Source organism: Corvus kubaryi, unplaced genomic scaffold (assembly GCF_017639235.1).
Source record: "Corvus kubaryi isolate FWS band 111438036 unplaced genomic scaffold, C.kubaryi_AGA036_p1.0 37384, whole genome shotgun sequence".
NCBI lineage: Eukaryota > Metazoa > Chordata > Aves > Passeriformes > Corvidae > Corvus > Corvus kubaryi.
This window is the reverse complement of record NW_024581126.1, coordinates 4,869,864-4,883,167: the sequence shown is the minus strand read 5'-3', so window position 1 is coordinate 4,883,167 and position 13,304 is coordinate 4,869,864. Positions and strand designations below refer to the sequence as shown.

The 13,304-nt window shown below is 36.1% G+C and overlaps 1 protein-coding gene across 4 annotated transcripts in view; it reads left to right on the top strand.

Annotated features, from left to right (window-relative positions):
* Positions 1–7,749, top strand: part of ANO3 (anoctamin 3) — a 198,434-nt gene extending 190,685 nt beyond the window's left edge. For all 4 annotated transcript variants that reach the window (XM_042035651.1, XM_042035650.1, XM_042035652.1 and 1 more), the window contains 5 exons: positions 94–246; positions 888–1,035; positions 2,274–2,354; positions 2,984–3,089; positions 3,854–7,749. In XM_042035651.1, coding sequence (XP_041891585.1) covers positions 94–246; positions 888–1,035; positions 2,274–2,354; positions 2,984–3,089; positions 3,854–4,036 — 671 coding nt within the window. In that variant the 3' untranslated portion in view covers positions 4,037–7,749. The remainder of the gene's footprint in view (positions 1–93; positions 247–887; positions 1,036–2,273; positions 2,355–2,983; positions 3,090–3,853) is intronic.
* The last annotated feature ends 5,555 nt before the right edge of the window (positions 7,750–13,304 follow it).

Here is a 13,304-nt window from a genome sequence, read left to right as displayed (position 1 = left end):
GCAGGTGTTGGTTTTCTTCAGAAAGTAGAACTGTGTTGCATATTAAAAGATTTTTTGAATTTCCAATTTCTAATCATAGAAATGCCTGTCTAGTTTTACAGTTTGGCTTTACCACCATCTTTGTTGCTGCCTTCCCACTGGCACCTCTTCTGGCACTGCTTAACAATATCATAGAAATCAGGTTAGATGCATACAAGTTTGTTACTCAGTGGCGAAGACCTATGCCTGCAAGAGCAACAGATATAGGTGAGAGAACCTAATGGCTGTCACTGTCAGGTATCATTTCTTTGTATTTTCCTCTTTAAAACAGAAGTATATCATGTGTCAAGATGGTAATGTAACCAACAGATTTCAGTGACAACTTTCCTTTTAGGCAACAAAAGGATAGTTAGTTGCTTTGATAAGAGGATTCCTCAAGTTTGTTTTCCATTTACAATAAGGAATAGCTTGAACATTGAAAACAGGCTAAAAGTATTTCAGGCTTCTGATTTGTGGAACTCTAGGTCTAAAATCAATTGAATTTAGAAATTAAATAAAAGGACTGAATGAAGTTTTAATTTAAAATTGCATTAAATAAGAAATCTCTTTCCAGAATCTCCTATTTGGCCTTTATAACAAAAAATTATGGTTATGCCTTTGTTGCTTAGCTGTATTTTCTCATCAGCGTGTGCCCTATTGCAGGATTTCGTTGGGGTGGCACCAGTGGTTTGGCTGGAATGTGGGGACATGGCTTTATCTTGACTAGTTTTTCTGTCTCATAATTCACTCTCAATAAGAAAGGAAAACTTTATGACTAATAATGACTTTATTATCACTAGTATGACTTTATATGACTTAATATGGCTATAAAAAAGTGACAACTTTGTTGTAATTTCTCTTGTTTCTAGGTATTTGGTATGGAATTCTGGAAGGAATTGGAGTTCTGGCTGTCATCACCAATGCCTTTGTTATTGCCATTACTTCTGATTACATTCCACGTTTTGTCTATGCATACAAATATGGTCCCTGTACAGATCAAGGGTACAGACAAGAAAAGTAATTGGGATATTCTTTATATATACATGCATTTTTCAGTGGAAGCACAATTTACTGCTGTATTTTTATGATAACATAGATACGTTTCTTTTACATCTGTGCAAACCTTCACAGATGTAAAGTGCAAGTAAGTCAGCCATTCCAAAGAGTTTGCAAAGTAGCTAGTTATATAAGTGGAAAATCATGTCTTCCCTTCTGAATGCAAACAAAAAAGTTTGTACATTGCATCAATTTTCAGATCTTTTCTAGGTAAGCTTTTCTTCTTCTCTGCAATGGGTCTATACTGTCTTCTCCCAGTACATTCCCAAACACATGTATATGCTCCCAAAAACAGAGATTTACTCTTCCTGAGCTGTCACAGGAAAAGAGAGTTTAAGGGCAAAAAGAATGAGGTGGGATAAGATGAAAAGAGACAGTATCAGAAAAATGTTAGTGCTCAATGCACACTACCCATTTAAGAGAGAACTGTGTAATTCTATTTCTTCTTTTGCCAGTAGTGATTTGAGGTATCACAGAAAACCTGAAGATTCAGATTATAAAAGGATGCCTCATGCATCTCTTCTTAAATTTTCTTTGCTTTTCAAATGTGCTTTAGTTAAGTTACAAGACAGATTTCAGAGAAGATAGGACATCTTACATGTCTGTGCTTTTCAAGCAACAGCAAAAATTCACTCCTACAGTCATAAATCAATATATTTATGTGATTTCTGTAATTAATAGTAATACATTTTTGCCTTTAATATAACTGTTCGGTATATATGCACTGTTCATTTTACTGTTGAGAAAAACGCTTTGATTCAACTCATAAAACCAATTTTTTTTTTTTTTTTTTTTTTTTTTTTGTATGTGCTGCATTATTGGTGGCAGATTCTGCAAAGGTGTTAAATTATTCTGCTCTCTGCCTTTGTATCCATCTTTCAAAGTTCAGTAATTTTAGGAAACAGTTAAAAACACTGTAGCAACAATTTTTGGTTTATATCTTTCAGTAGATAAGAACCAAAACCATAAAAAGTGCTGAAAATAGACTTCTAAACAGTGCTATACCTGGAACAGATGTTAGTCTTTTCTTTCCAAAAAACTTTGCTTCTCTGCATGAAATTTTAGAATTGCTTTTCTCTTGATAAGCAAATAAAATATTATGCTCACAGTATTTGATAGCAGAATATGTTTACATACCATAAGTTTATTGTATAACCACTTTATGAAGAAAGTGCTGCCCATATGGCTTTTTCTTTCAGATGCTTAAAAGGATACGTCAACAGCAGTTTATCAGTATTTGATTTGAGTGAACTTGGGATGGGATACTCAGGATACTGTCGGTATGTTTCAATGCTTGCAAGCCATTATCTTTCATGTCTCTATGAATCATTTAATTTAAAAGCTTTGCCAGCTGCCAAGAAGAGTAAAAATCCTCATTTCAATTTTGTTAAGCATTCTGAAATCAATTAATTAAAATACACAATTAAAATTTTTGTTACCTCTCTAACCCTAGTTGAGATTGCAAACATTTATGCAAGATGAATACAAGAAATTCAACATAAAAATGAAATATGACATGAGTTCACTCCTGTTTTCAGACTTAGTTTTGCAGTGAGCATCAGTTTAAATTAGAATCACATTTCATTTATGCAAACTTTGGAGAATCTCAAATGCTTATAAGCAAAGACAAGAACCAATTCAGAATCAACACACTTAACACTCCAGCTTTTTAACAATAAAATAAACTGTTTGCTCTGGATTTTTGAAAGCAAAAAGTACTGTCTCATAAACAGCTCTATTTAATAGCCTATATTCTGGACAGTTGCTCTCCCTGTTTAATTCCTCTTGAAGTCTGCTTTCACTTCAATTTCTCTCATTTTAGCCAGATCTGGGATGAACTAGAGACCACTTGACCATGTTTAGGGTTTTGAGCACAGGTTAACTTCCTGGGTTTCTCTTTGCTTTGCAGGTATAGAGACTACAGAGCTCCACCGTGGAGTTCAACTCCATATGAATTCACTTTGCAGTTTTGGCATGTCCTGGCAGCACGGCTGGCCTTCATAATAGTATTTGAGGTTAGTTGTGGAAGGGAACAATTCCTTTCTACCTCTTAAAAGTCTGAATTGATTCTTTATGGTAGTTCTATAAGTAAATTGTCATTTTAATCATTTGTTCGTTCGTTACAGTCAAGGGAGAGGAAAAAAATTATCTTCCCCAAACTGTTGTCTCTCAGCTGCTTCAAACAGAAATGACAGAGCATGCACTTACTGTAGAGCTCCTCTAAAATCGTATTTCCTTAACAGTCATCTTATACATCATGTTGGTTCCCTACCCAATCTTTCATATTTTATTGAAAAACAAGGAATGCTAGTTTTGTGTATATTAGGCAGTTGTTACAAGATAAAATCTGTGTCAGGAAAATGATACATGACTCTAGCCTAATATAAAAGTAGAAATGTGTATACTAAGTTTGAAGAACGTATTGCATACTACCCAGGAATCTGGTTGCCTATTTCCATTATAAGCCTGAAAGAAGACTGTTTATAGGTAGCGTTTACATTTGTGGATCAGACTAGCATATCCTATAGTCACATCTTTATTTAAGTCACTAACTATACCCTTTGTCTTACTTTTTAGAAAACTTCAGCACTTGCCCGTTTCTTTTAGATCACTCATTTACTCACATGTGAGTGTTTTTATTTAAAAAAATGGATTTGCCTTTCAGTCACAAACTGAATCTCAGTTCCAGTTTTGCCACAGACTTCTAGGCTCTAAAATGTAGTCCTACAAAGGAATACTTATCGATATTTTAAGCAATTATTTCTGTTTTTCTTTTCAGCACCTTGTTTTTGGAATAAAGTCTTTCATTGCCTACCTAATTCCAGACATACCCAAAGACTTGTGTGACAGAATGAGAAGAGAGAAATACTTAGTCCAGGAAATGATGTATGAGGCTGAACTGGAACATTTGCAAAGAGAAAGGAAAAAGAATGGGAAACAGTATCACCATGAATGGCCTTAGTCACTACCCTGTTACAACAAAACCACTGTTTGAAATTGGAGAGTGAAGTTTCAAAATTGTCAGTCTGGCATCAGTGTGAGATTGGTGGTGGTGGTATATATATGCTCTTGCTGGGCAGTACAGTTGCATACTTTGGTTGGCACTGAAAAATAGGTGTTTCCAGTGACGACAATGAAAAGCCTTACTTATAACTGGTCTGTGATGAACTTCAAGGAGAATTGGCATTCAGAAATGTACAGACATTAAAAACCTGGGCACTGTTTTAAAAAAAGGCAATGAATTTTCATATCAGCATGATGAAAACAGAAAATTACCTGTGAACCTATAGAGTAAGGGAGTGACTAAAACCAACTTTTGTGATATCCACTACTTCTACAGCTTCTGATTGCTGAGCTCCATCTGTAAGACCTCTAAAGAAAAGAGCGGTTGTTGCCTTTGTGGCCATGACTTGATCTTTCAGGCTTACTGTTTTGTCATGTTTGCCCTAGTCTCTTACTGAGATTGTGGATGTGGTCCTACCTTAAAAAAGGGGTCTGTGGCTGCTAAATATTTACTATGCAGTTTAAGATTTGCACATCAGTGTCATTCATTTATCCATCTAGTTGAAAACCAAAAAGTCCAAATTCAGAAAGAAAACAGCAGCACTAGGAGAACACATTGTATTGCCCACGTTGCAGCTATGTTTGAAAATTCTACAGCTGTTGAGTTGTCTTTCCACTTCTGTGTATGGAAAGGCCATCTCCACATGCTTCCAGGATGAAAGAACTCATTTTCATGCTGTGTTACTGTTCCTCTTTATCTGTCTGGGCAATGATTCCATGACTTCACAGAACGCTAACTTGAAACACTCCCATGCAGTGCAAATGACTTTCTCTTCAAAATACAATTTTATCTTTATAGTATGCAAGCTTCTGCAGATATATATGAGACATACAGTATAACATTGTGGCTTGCTTGTTCAGGAAAGGAGAAGAAGAGAAATTTGTAACAATGTCCTTCCTATTATAATAGTAAACATTGCAGTAATGTACACTTCTTTTATTGGCCTAAATATGTCATAACACTGGAGTTGGATACAAACAAATATGTATACAGATTGTATATAAATGCATAGACACACAGTGGTTACTCTTAGATTTACTATTATTATTATTATTATTATTATTATTATTTGTATGCCTTGTTACACTGCGGGGGCATTTTTTTGGTAAAATCACTAAAAGGTAGATGTTCATTGAAGAATCAAATTTCAGTTTTTATGTGCAAACAGCATATTGCAGTGTTGCTTGTGGTTAATAGTCATATTTTGGTGATGAAATTGTCTATTACTAACATTTCATAATATGGGAAAATCACTTAACATTTAAACAAGTTTGAAGGGATACCTTGCAGGGAAGGGAATGGAGAAACAGAGTTATGGTTATTCTGTTTCTCTTGTACAATTTCAAATAATGCTTCTCTATATTGGGCGAGAAAAATTTAGGAAACAAAAAATCAGCAAAGCACAGTAATTACAAAGTCTGCAAATTTTAACATTATTTTTAGGGATAAAGTGGCAGCAAAATCACTGCTGACAGGTAAGAAAATACCTGAATTTTTACTATTTACATTATCCTATTGAAAGTGTGATTCCAGTATTCACTTGCGTTTATTAGCACAATAATTTTACTTTGTTTTATTTTGTTTTATTTTATTTTATTTTAATTAATTTTAGGATTCAAGAGCCCATCAAAGTGGGTAAATAGGATCTGTTGTATCCAGAGAGCCTAGCATCAGACTTCTAAGTTCTTCAGTTGTTTCACCATATTCGTGAGATTTCTTGGTTAATTACAGCTCTCGGACCAGACAAGGCAATTGTAGGAGTATCTACAGAAAGGAGGAAAGAAATTTGAAGATCTGGTCCAATCAGATACATTACCCATTCTTTCTGTGATAAAGGGCTGATGGAACTCATCTTGCCATATTTTGGAAAGGCTCCAAAAGGTTCCTTCATATTCTGGGTTGTGCATTAAGTTCCTCAGGAGTCATTATTAGAAAAAAAGTTAGTGCACTCTCCTCAGTGCTAATAGAATCACAACGTTTGATTTAATTTATTATCTATCTGTCTCATTCTATGGATTGTCAAACACTGTTTGACAGCATTAACCCTGTGTCACAGTTTTTGTTTCTATGCCATAGTGATCATACTTCAATTCTTCAGAAGGTCACAGATGAGCTCTTTTTAATGTTTTCTCTAAAAACAAAATGTCTTGGCTGGTCCAAGGTATAAAGATACAGGATAAAATCAGCCAAAAATCAGAAATACTGATTTTTTAATACTCTCTTGTTTCTGCTGTTGATATTGGCACATCAATACATACTTAGGCAAATTCCAATTGGACTTGAAAAACCACATTAAAAATCTTTTTGTATTTGAGATTTACATATATATATGATGAATTTTTTTCAACACTGATATATAGGAGTATATGAAAGGCAAGTGTGTAGATCTGATATGTTGCATTTTATGCACTGGAAAAGCACAAGAAGTTTGGGGAAACACTCTGTGTGTCCTTTACTTTTGGAGGACATCAACAATGTGTAAAGGTCTTGCCACTATCTAGCCATTTGCTTAAGCTGAGAAACCTTTTTGCTAGACTTTGCTTAGTATGCTGTTTTCATTGATTGCACGTTATTTTCCTAAAGAATAAGGCACACACTGTCCTCAGGAATAATGTATTTTTTGAATGGTGAATGATCTTTTCATATTCTAAGTATTGTCTTTTCAAACAAATGACTAGTATGACTAGACTGTGCATGCAGGCTGCATTTGTGAAATTTGACAAAGCTTTAGAACCTCAATTTGTGCAAAAATGCTTTAGATCGTTGCAGATCTAATCTATGACAACTTTGCTCTATGCACGCGCCCTTAGAGAGACTGCATGAGCAAGTAGATTTTTTATATATAAAGTATTTGTTCAAAATGTGTTAATTATTCTTAACCAAATTCTGCATCTTGATTCAGACAAAAGAAATGTACATTTCAGAAATGGCACAAAGTCCAGATACATGATCTACACCTCATTTCTTACGACTTTTTATTCTAAATTTGTGCCTAATGTATGAGATCTGAATTTTGGTGAATAAAAAAAGGAAAATAAGAATTCTGTTTTATTGGCCATCCTAATGAGAGGTTCCCCAAAGTTTGTCTCCACAAAGAGGGAGGCATTAGAGTATTCACAGCTGTGTGCTAAGGCTTGCCTGAATGTTGAGCGCAGACTCCCACAGCACACTGATTGAGCATCCTTGGATGGATACTTGGAAACAAGGCAAACCTCATGATGACTTCAGTAAAGCCTTTGAAACTGTCACTCATGGCATCCTTCTGGAGAACGTGGCAGCAGGTGCACTCTTAGCTGAATTAAAGCCGCCTGGATGGCCATGCCCAGACAGTGGCGGTGAATGGTGTTTTTCCAGTTGGCAGCCTGTCAGTAGTGTGGTTCCCCGAGGCTCAGTATTGGGGCCAGTTCTGTTTAATGTCTTTATCAATGATCTGAACAAGGGGATCAAGGGCATCCTCAGTGAGTTTGCAAACAACACTGAATTGGGTGGGATTGTTGATCTGTTGGAGGGCAGGAAGGCTCTGCGTAGGGATATGGACAGGCTGGATCAATGGGCCAAGGCCAATAGAATGTTCAGTACGGCGAAGTGGCAGGTCTTGTCCCTGGATCACAGCAACCCACTGCAGTTCTACAGGCTAGGAGCAGAGTGGAAAGCTGCCCTGCAGAAAAGGACCTGGGGGTGCTGGTCAACAGCAGTTGAACATGAGCCAGTGTCTGCCCAGGTGGGCAAAAAAGCCAACAGCATCCTGTCCTGTGTCAGAAAGTGTGGCCAGCAGGACCAGGGAAATGACTGTCCATCTGTACTCAGCACTGATGAGGCCACACATTGAGAACTCTGTCCAGTTCAGGGCCCCTCAGTTCCAGACAGACACTGAGGTGCTGGAGCATGTCCAGAGAACGGCAGTGAAGCTGGTGAGGGATCTAGAGAGATTAAGTCATAGGAGGAGCAGGTGAAGGAGCTGTGGTTGATTAGTTAGATGAGGAGGCTCAGAGGAGTCTTATCACTCTCCACAACTACTGAAAAGAGATTGTAGCAAGGTGGGAGTCAGCCTCTTCCACCAGGCAAATAGTGACAAGACAAGGCGACATAACCTCAGGCTGCACACAGTAAGGTTCAGGTTGGACATCAGGAAGAATTTTTTCTCTGAAAGCATTGAACAGGCTGCCCTGGGAGGTGGTGGAGTCATCATCCTTGGAAAGTGTTCAAGAAATGACTGGACATGGCACTTAGTGTTGTGATTTATTTGTCATGGTGATGTTCCGTCAAAGATTGGACCCGATAATTTTTGAGGTCTTTTCCAACATTAATGATACATTCTTTCCTAACCCTTTTCGTTAAAGGATTTATAGAGAAAATTGTGACAAGGCTAAAATTTTGATAATGATGATAGATTGATGCCTTTTCCTGTTCTTAAAATCAAGAATCAAACACGGTTAGAAGGAAAAAAGGGATTTTACCTTGGTATTTATTTTAAGGATCCTTAGGTGTACTACATCCAGGTCAAATGCACCCCAATGCACACCACAATGCCCACCCCCAAAAGATCGGGTATAACATTATAGGTCTTACTAATTAGCATATCTATCAAAGATTCCCCAATAAAAGGCTCGAGTGACTCCCCTCCCCAAGGAGCCTTCTCCTGGATGCTTCTATCTTAGTTTACAGAATGTATTCTGGAGAGGACCTTGGGGTCTGGGGCACACTGATCCCTAGCTACGAAGCTTCTAAAATGTTTAGTCTCTCAGCTTGACAAACAAGTCCAAGAATGTAGGCAAAAAGCACTAAGAAGACAGAAGTTGTAAAAAGGTATAAAAGAAAAGGCAAAAAATCATCATGGCATCAGATGATAAGTGAGGTTTTGGTTTTTGTTAGATGTTTGTTTGGAAGTACATGTCTTCAGTAGTACAAAATACACATCAGCTGTGGCTGTCCCCTTTTTGATCAACAACTTGTCATAAATTGTGTTCTGAGGAACAGTTAGGCTCAATTGTGTCCTGTGGAGAGCTCAAAAGGAAAATGTTTAGACAGACTAGTAAAAATAGGTTAGTAGATAAATACCTTAATGGAAAAATTAATAAATTTCCAGAAGTTTCCTTCATAAAAAGTTCTGCAGAAGGAAAAATTCCCTGGGAAACAAAGCTTCAGGGCGAGTATTAATATGAGGAAAGTCAAGAATTTTGGTGATGTTTTATTCTTAATGTGCCATTAAGATGATCAGTCTAATCATGTGCATAATGCACATCTGCTCTTTCCTTGCTGCAGCTTCTTCCACTGCAGACTCCAACTAGGAGTGTTGCCAGAGAGAATTTCTGGAGCCATGGGATCCAGTGGAGTTACCTGCAAAGTCCAAAGTCCTACATGGCATTGTGGGACTTAGTAAACTTTTGCATTATGTCACAGTTTGTTTGGAGGCAAATTAGCATATGCGTATTTAGAAGCATCATAACATTTTGGTTAACTGAAAATCATCCATGTCCATAAATTGAAAATAAACTGTCTATATACATAGTTAGCCTGTAAATGTCACAAATTTTCGTTAAAACTATTATGAACTAGATTTTATATATATATATATATATATATATACTGGGCAATAGCTATATTAATGAAACTCATTTTATACAAACAGCTAAATATGAATGCAATAAAGTTGATGGAAAATTTTAACAATCATATTTTCTACTAAGTTTCTATTTCTATTAAGAAAATGGACAGAGATAAAAATAGTGGTAACAGTAATCACTTACAGTGCAGTAGTACTTTGAGAAGCATTTTAGTTTTTGGAATCCTCATAAAGTGCTGATGTTGCTTGCTTGGGGGAGAAGTTTGAAACAAATATAAGGGCAGCATTTCATAATAATTATTTAATGTTAAGACTGATTCTAGAATTCAAATAGAATTCCACTTCTAGGCAAGCCTGTTATTTTGTTCCAATGTATATTTTGTCTGACTAAAATGCATACAGTGACACTTTTTGAAAGTGTTTAAGTGAATTTCTAACTTCTATTCCTGTAGGGGAAAATCTAGCAGCTTTAAAATTCCCTAAATCTTTTCATACTCAACTTCATGCTCGCAAACCCCATGTTCTTCTGAGGTAAAATGCAGCAACCATCATGTGGAGGGTGAGAATGAGCAGCAAAGGGCTCATATTCACTCCAGCAAGTTTTGCTCCAGAATTGCAACAGGCTGTGAAAAATAAGGGTTTGAGGATAAAACATGGGACAGCCCTTCTTTTTTTTTTCTCCTTTGACTCATTCTTTACTTATCCTCAGTATTTTATTACACGCTGCCTTCTGGGTTACAGTTCAGTTTCCAGGGCAATTCTGTAACAGCAGATTTTTGTACAGGCTGTCTTTTGATGTCCCTTACTGAGATGCCAAAGCAGAAAGTGCACAAATACTAGTTTGTCTGGTGCTTTTTACAAATCCGTATGCATTGATTGGATGGAGTAGCATGAGACAGCATGGGGTACCTCTATGTGTGCCGCTTCTGTCCTTCAGTCACTTCCCCAAGCATCACAGTGTTTTCTCCTTATGTCCTTTCCTACACATACACATACATCCTAAATACCCTACACAGTTGTATAATTTTAAATTTCTATAATGGATTCATTTTGACAATTTTTATCGGATATTGCCATTGCAAACACATTTACTAGAAATTTGGATTGTCATAACCTTGGCATAACCATAATAGCACATGTTGCCACAGCAGCACAAAGTTCTAATGGCACAACAAGGAATGGTAGGGAAGTCACAATTCCATGGTATACAGAAACTTTTAAAATCCAGGACTGGGATTTAGTCTTGAAATGTTAATGGTGTAGTCCCTCTTCACTGCACTGGAAATGACCTTGTGTTAGTTCTTTTGGCTCATTCTAACTTCTTGCTACAACCTCTGTATTGCTAGTTGTTCTCTATAGTTTGCATTCTTATTGACATGAGCTACTTGTTAGGATGCAACAGGGTGAGAAATTAGGATTAAACACAATGGAGTCTAAAGTTAGTGACATTTTAACCACTGAGAACGTGATGATTTTTTTGTTAATAATAAAAAATAAAAATCAGATCATATTTTCATTTCATGTTCTATTTAAATGACTTGGAGTTTTGTATTGAAAAATCTTCCAAACTGATGGCTCTAGTTTTTACCTAGAGTAGTATCACTGAAATTTCAGTTCTTTGAAACAGTCTCATGTAAAATCTAACTGAGTAAGATAGTTCAGTCATTTTTTACTCTGATAGTCCTGGCTAACTTGCAATGTCATGATCATAAGTGATTTCTTAAAATGTGTATATATTTGAAATTTGTGTAATATTTAAATACAACTTGATTTCTAAGTAAGGAGTAAGAGTAAAATTTCAGCTATTTTTTCTACTCATAAATCCACACTTAGTAAGTAATATTTAAAACAAGTTTACAGTATCAGAGAGCGTGTCAGAGAAATTTACTTTTCTGTGCAAAATTTCAAGTTCCTCCAGCATGGCAGCTTTCAGTTTCTTTTGTGTTTTATGATTGCTATTACAAGCAGCTATGTACCCCAGAAGTAAAAGAATTTACTGAGGAATAAGTTGTAGATCTGATTAACTATTGTAAGACACTTTCGGCATAAATTTGTCTTTGGGATGCTGTTTACTTTATCACAGTTTACATATACAAATGCAACTACTTGCTGTATCATGCACATTTGATTATTACTTTTTTTCAGTAATAAACTTGGATATCTTTGAAAAACGCTGTGAGCTTTATTTTTCCAAATATTTAAAGATACTTAAAAGCAATTTATACTTGAAAAGTGAGTGTTCATGAAATTACATAGTCTTGTAAGAAAGTAATTTCAGGGTCATACTTGGCTCAGGCATTTTTAACAATTAAATATTTGATTATTTTGGTCTCAAGGCACAGCTAGACTGAGTTTTCAAATTTTCAGTCATTTATGTTGTACTGCTTTCACTAGTGACTAACAATTTCTTAAATTAAACTCTTCTAGGATTTATCTGTTCCTAGTTTCATAATCTCAGTTTTTCAACCAAATTGGACAGGCTAGATCTGCCACTGGAAGGATCAATGGCTCAGGATGTAGAGGAAATGAGAAGATAACTAAACAACACTGACATGAATATTTAAACAGAATGGGGATTTCTCTGAGTTCCAGTTTTGCTAGGACTTATCCTTAAATCTTGCTAGAAGGCTGAATAATGAACTACTGATTTTAGCCATACGTTGTCACGTATGACCCACGTGTTGGTATTAGTATAACCCTGTGCCTGGCTCCATTACAAATACAGAAAATACTTGTGTTCAATGAGCAGCTTTAGTTGTAACAAAACTAGCCTGGAAATAGTTGAAGAAAAATTCTTCAGCATATTTCTTCAACAGCATTTGGAGAGAATGCAATTCTAGCCAACCTAACTCACTTTTTTTGGATATTAAATGGATTAATTAAGATTCTCTTTTGTGGTAAATGATTTGAAAAGATATTAAGTCTGTAGTGAATCCAGTGTTGCCAAACTTGTGAAATGCATGCAGACCATAATGATACTGCTTTCAGTTCCTTAAGAAATATTCAGAGGAGACTTGATTGTCTTCAGAGTTACAGATCTCTGAATCAGATATCCTCCAACTATGAGTAGAGAGGGTTTTATGATCCTCCATCTGACTATATAGCTTTATATTGGTGTTTTGAACCACTTTCACTCAGGAATTATTTTACATCCTTATGCATGATAGTTAGACTTAATACAACCTAATCAGTAAGGTGTGTGGCCATGAGATACAAATGGTACAGATATATTTACTGAGTTTCCATCTTTGCTTTGCTAACAATCCCAACTATGGAAGCAGGAAGGGAAAGCATGCCACATGAGAAAGCAAGCAGCTAGCCACACTCAGCTATAAGATTTTATGAGATTATAAAAGCAGTGTAAAAGGGATTAACACAAATATTGACTTAATTCTTAGTTTCTTGACAAACTGTTCCATGCAAGCAAGGCAGTGTCATTTACAGACTGCTATTTCAGTTCTCTGATTAAAATCCTGGGACCACTTCCAGGGATAGGACATGAACACACACAGGGGAAGTAAGTTCAAGGACCAGGCTGACATACATCTACGTCATAAAGATGGTCACTGATAAAGCAAAAGCAACAGCTGGGCTCTTCAAAGA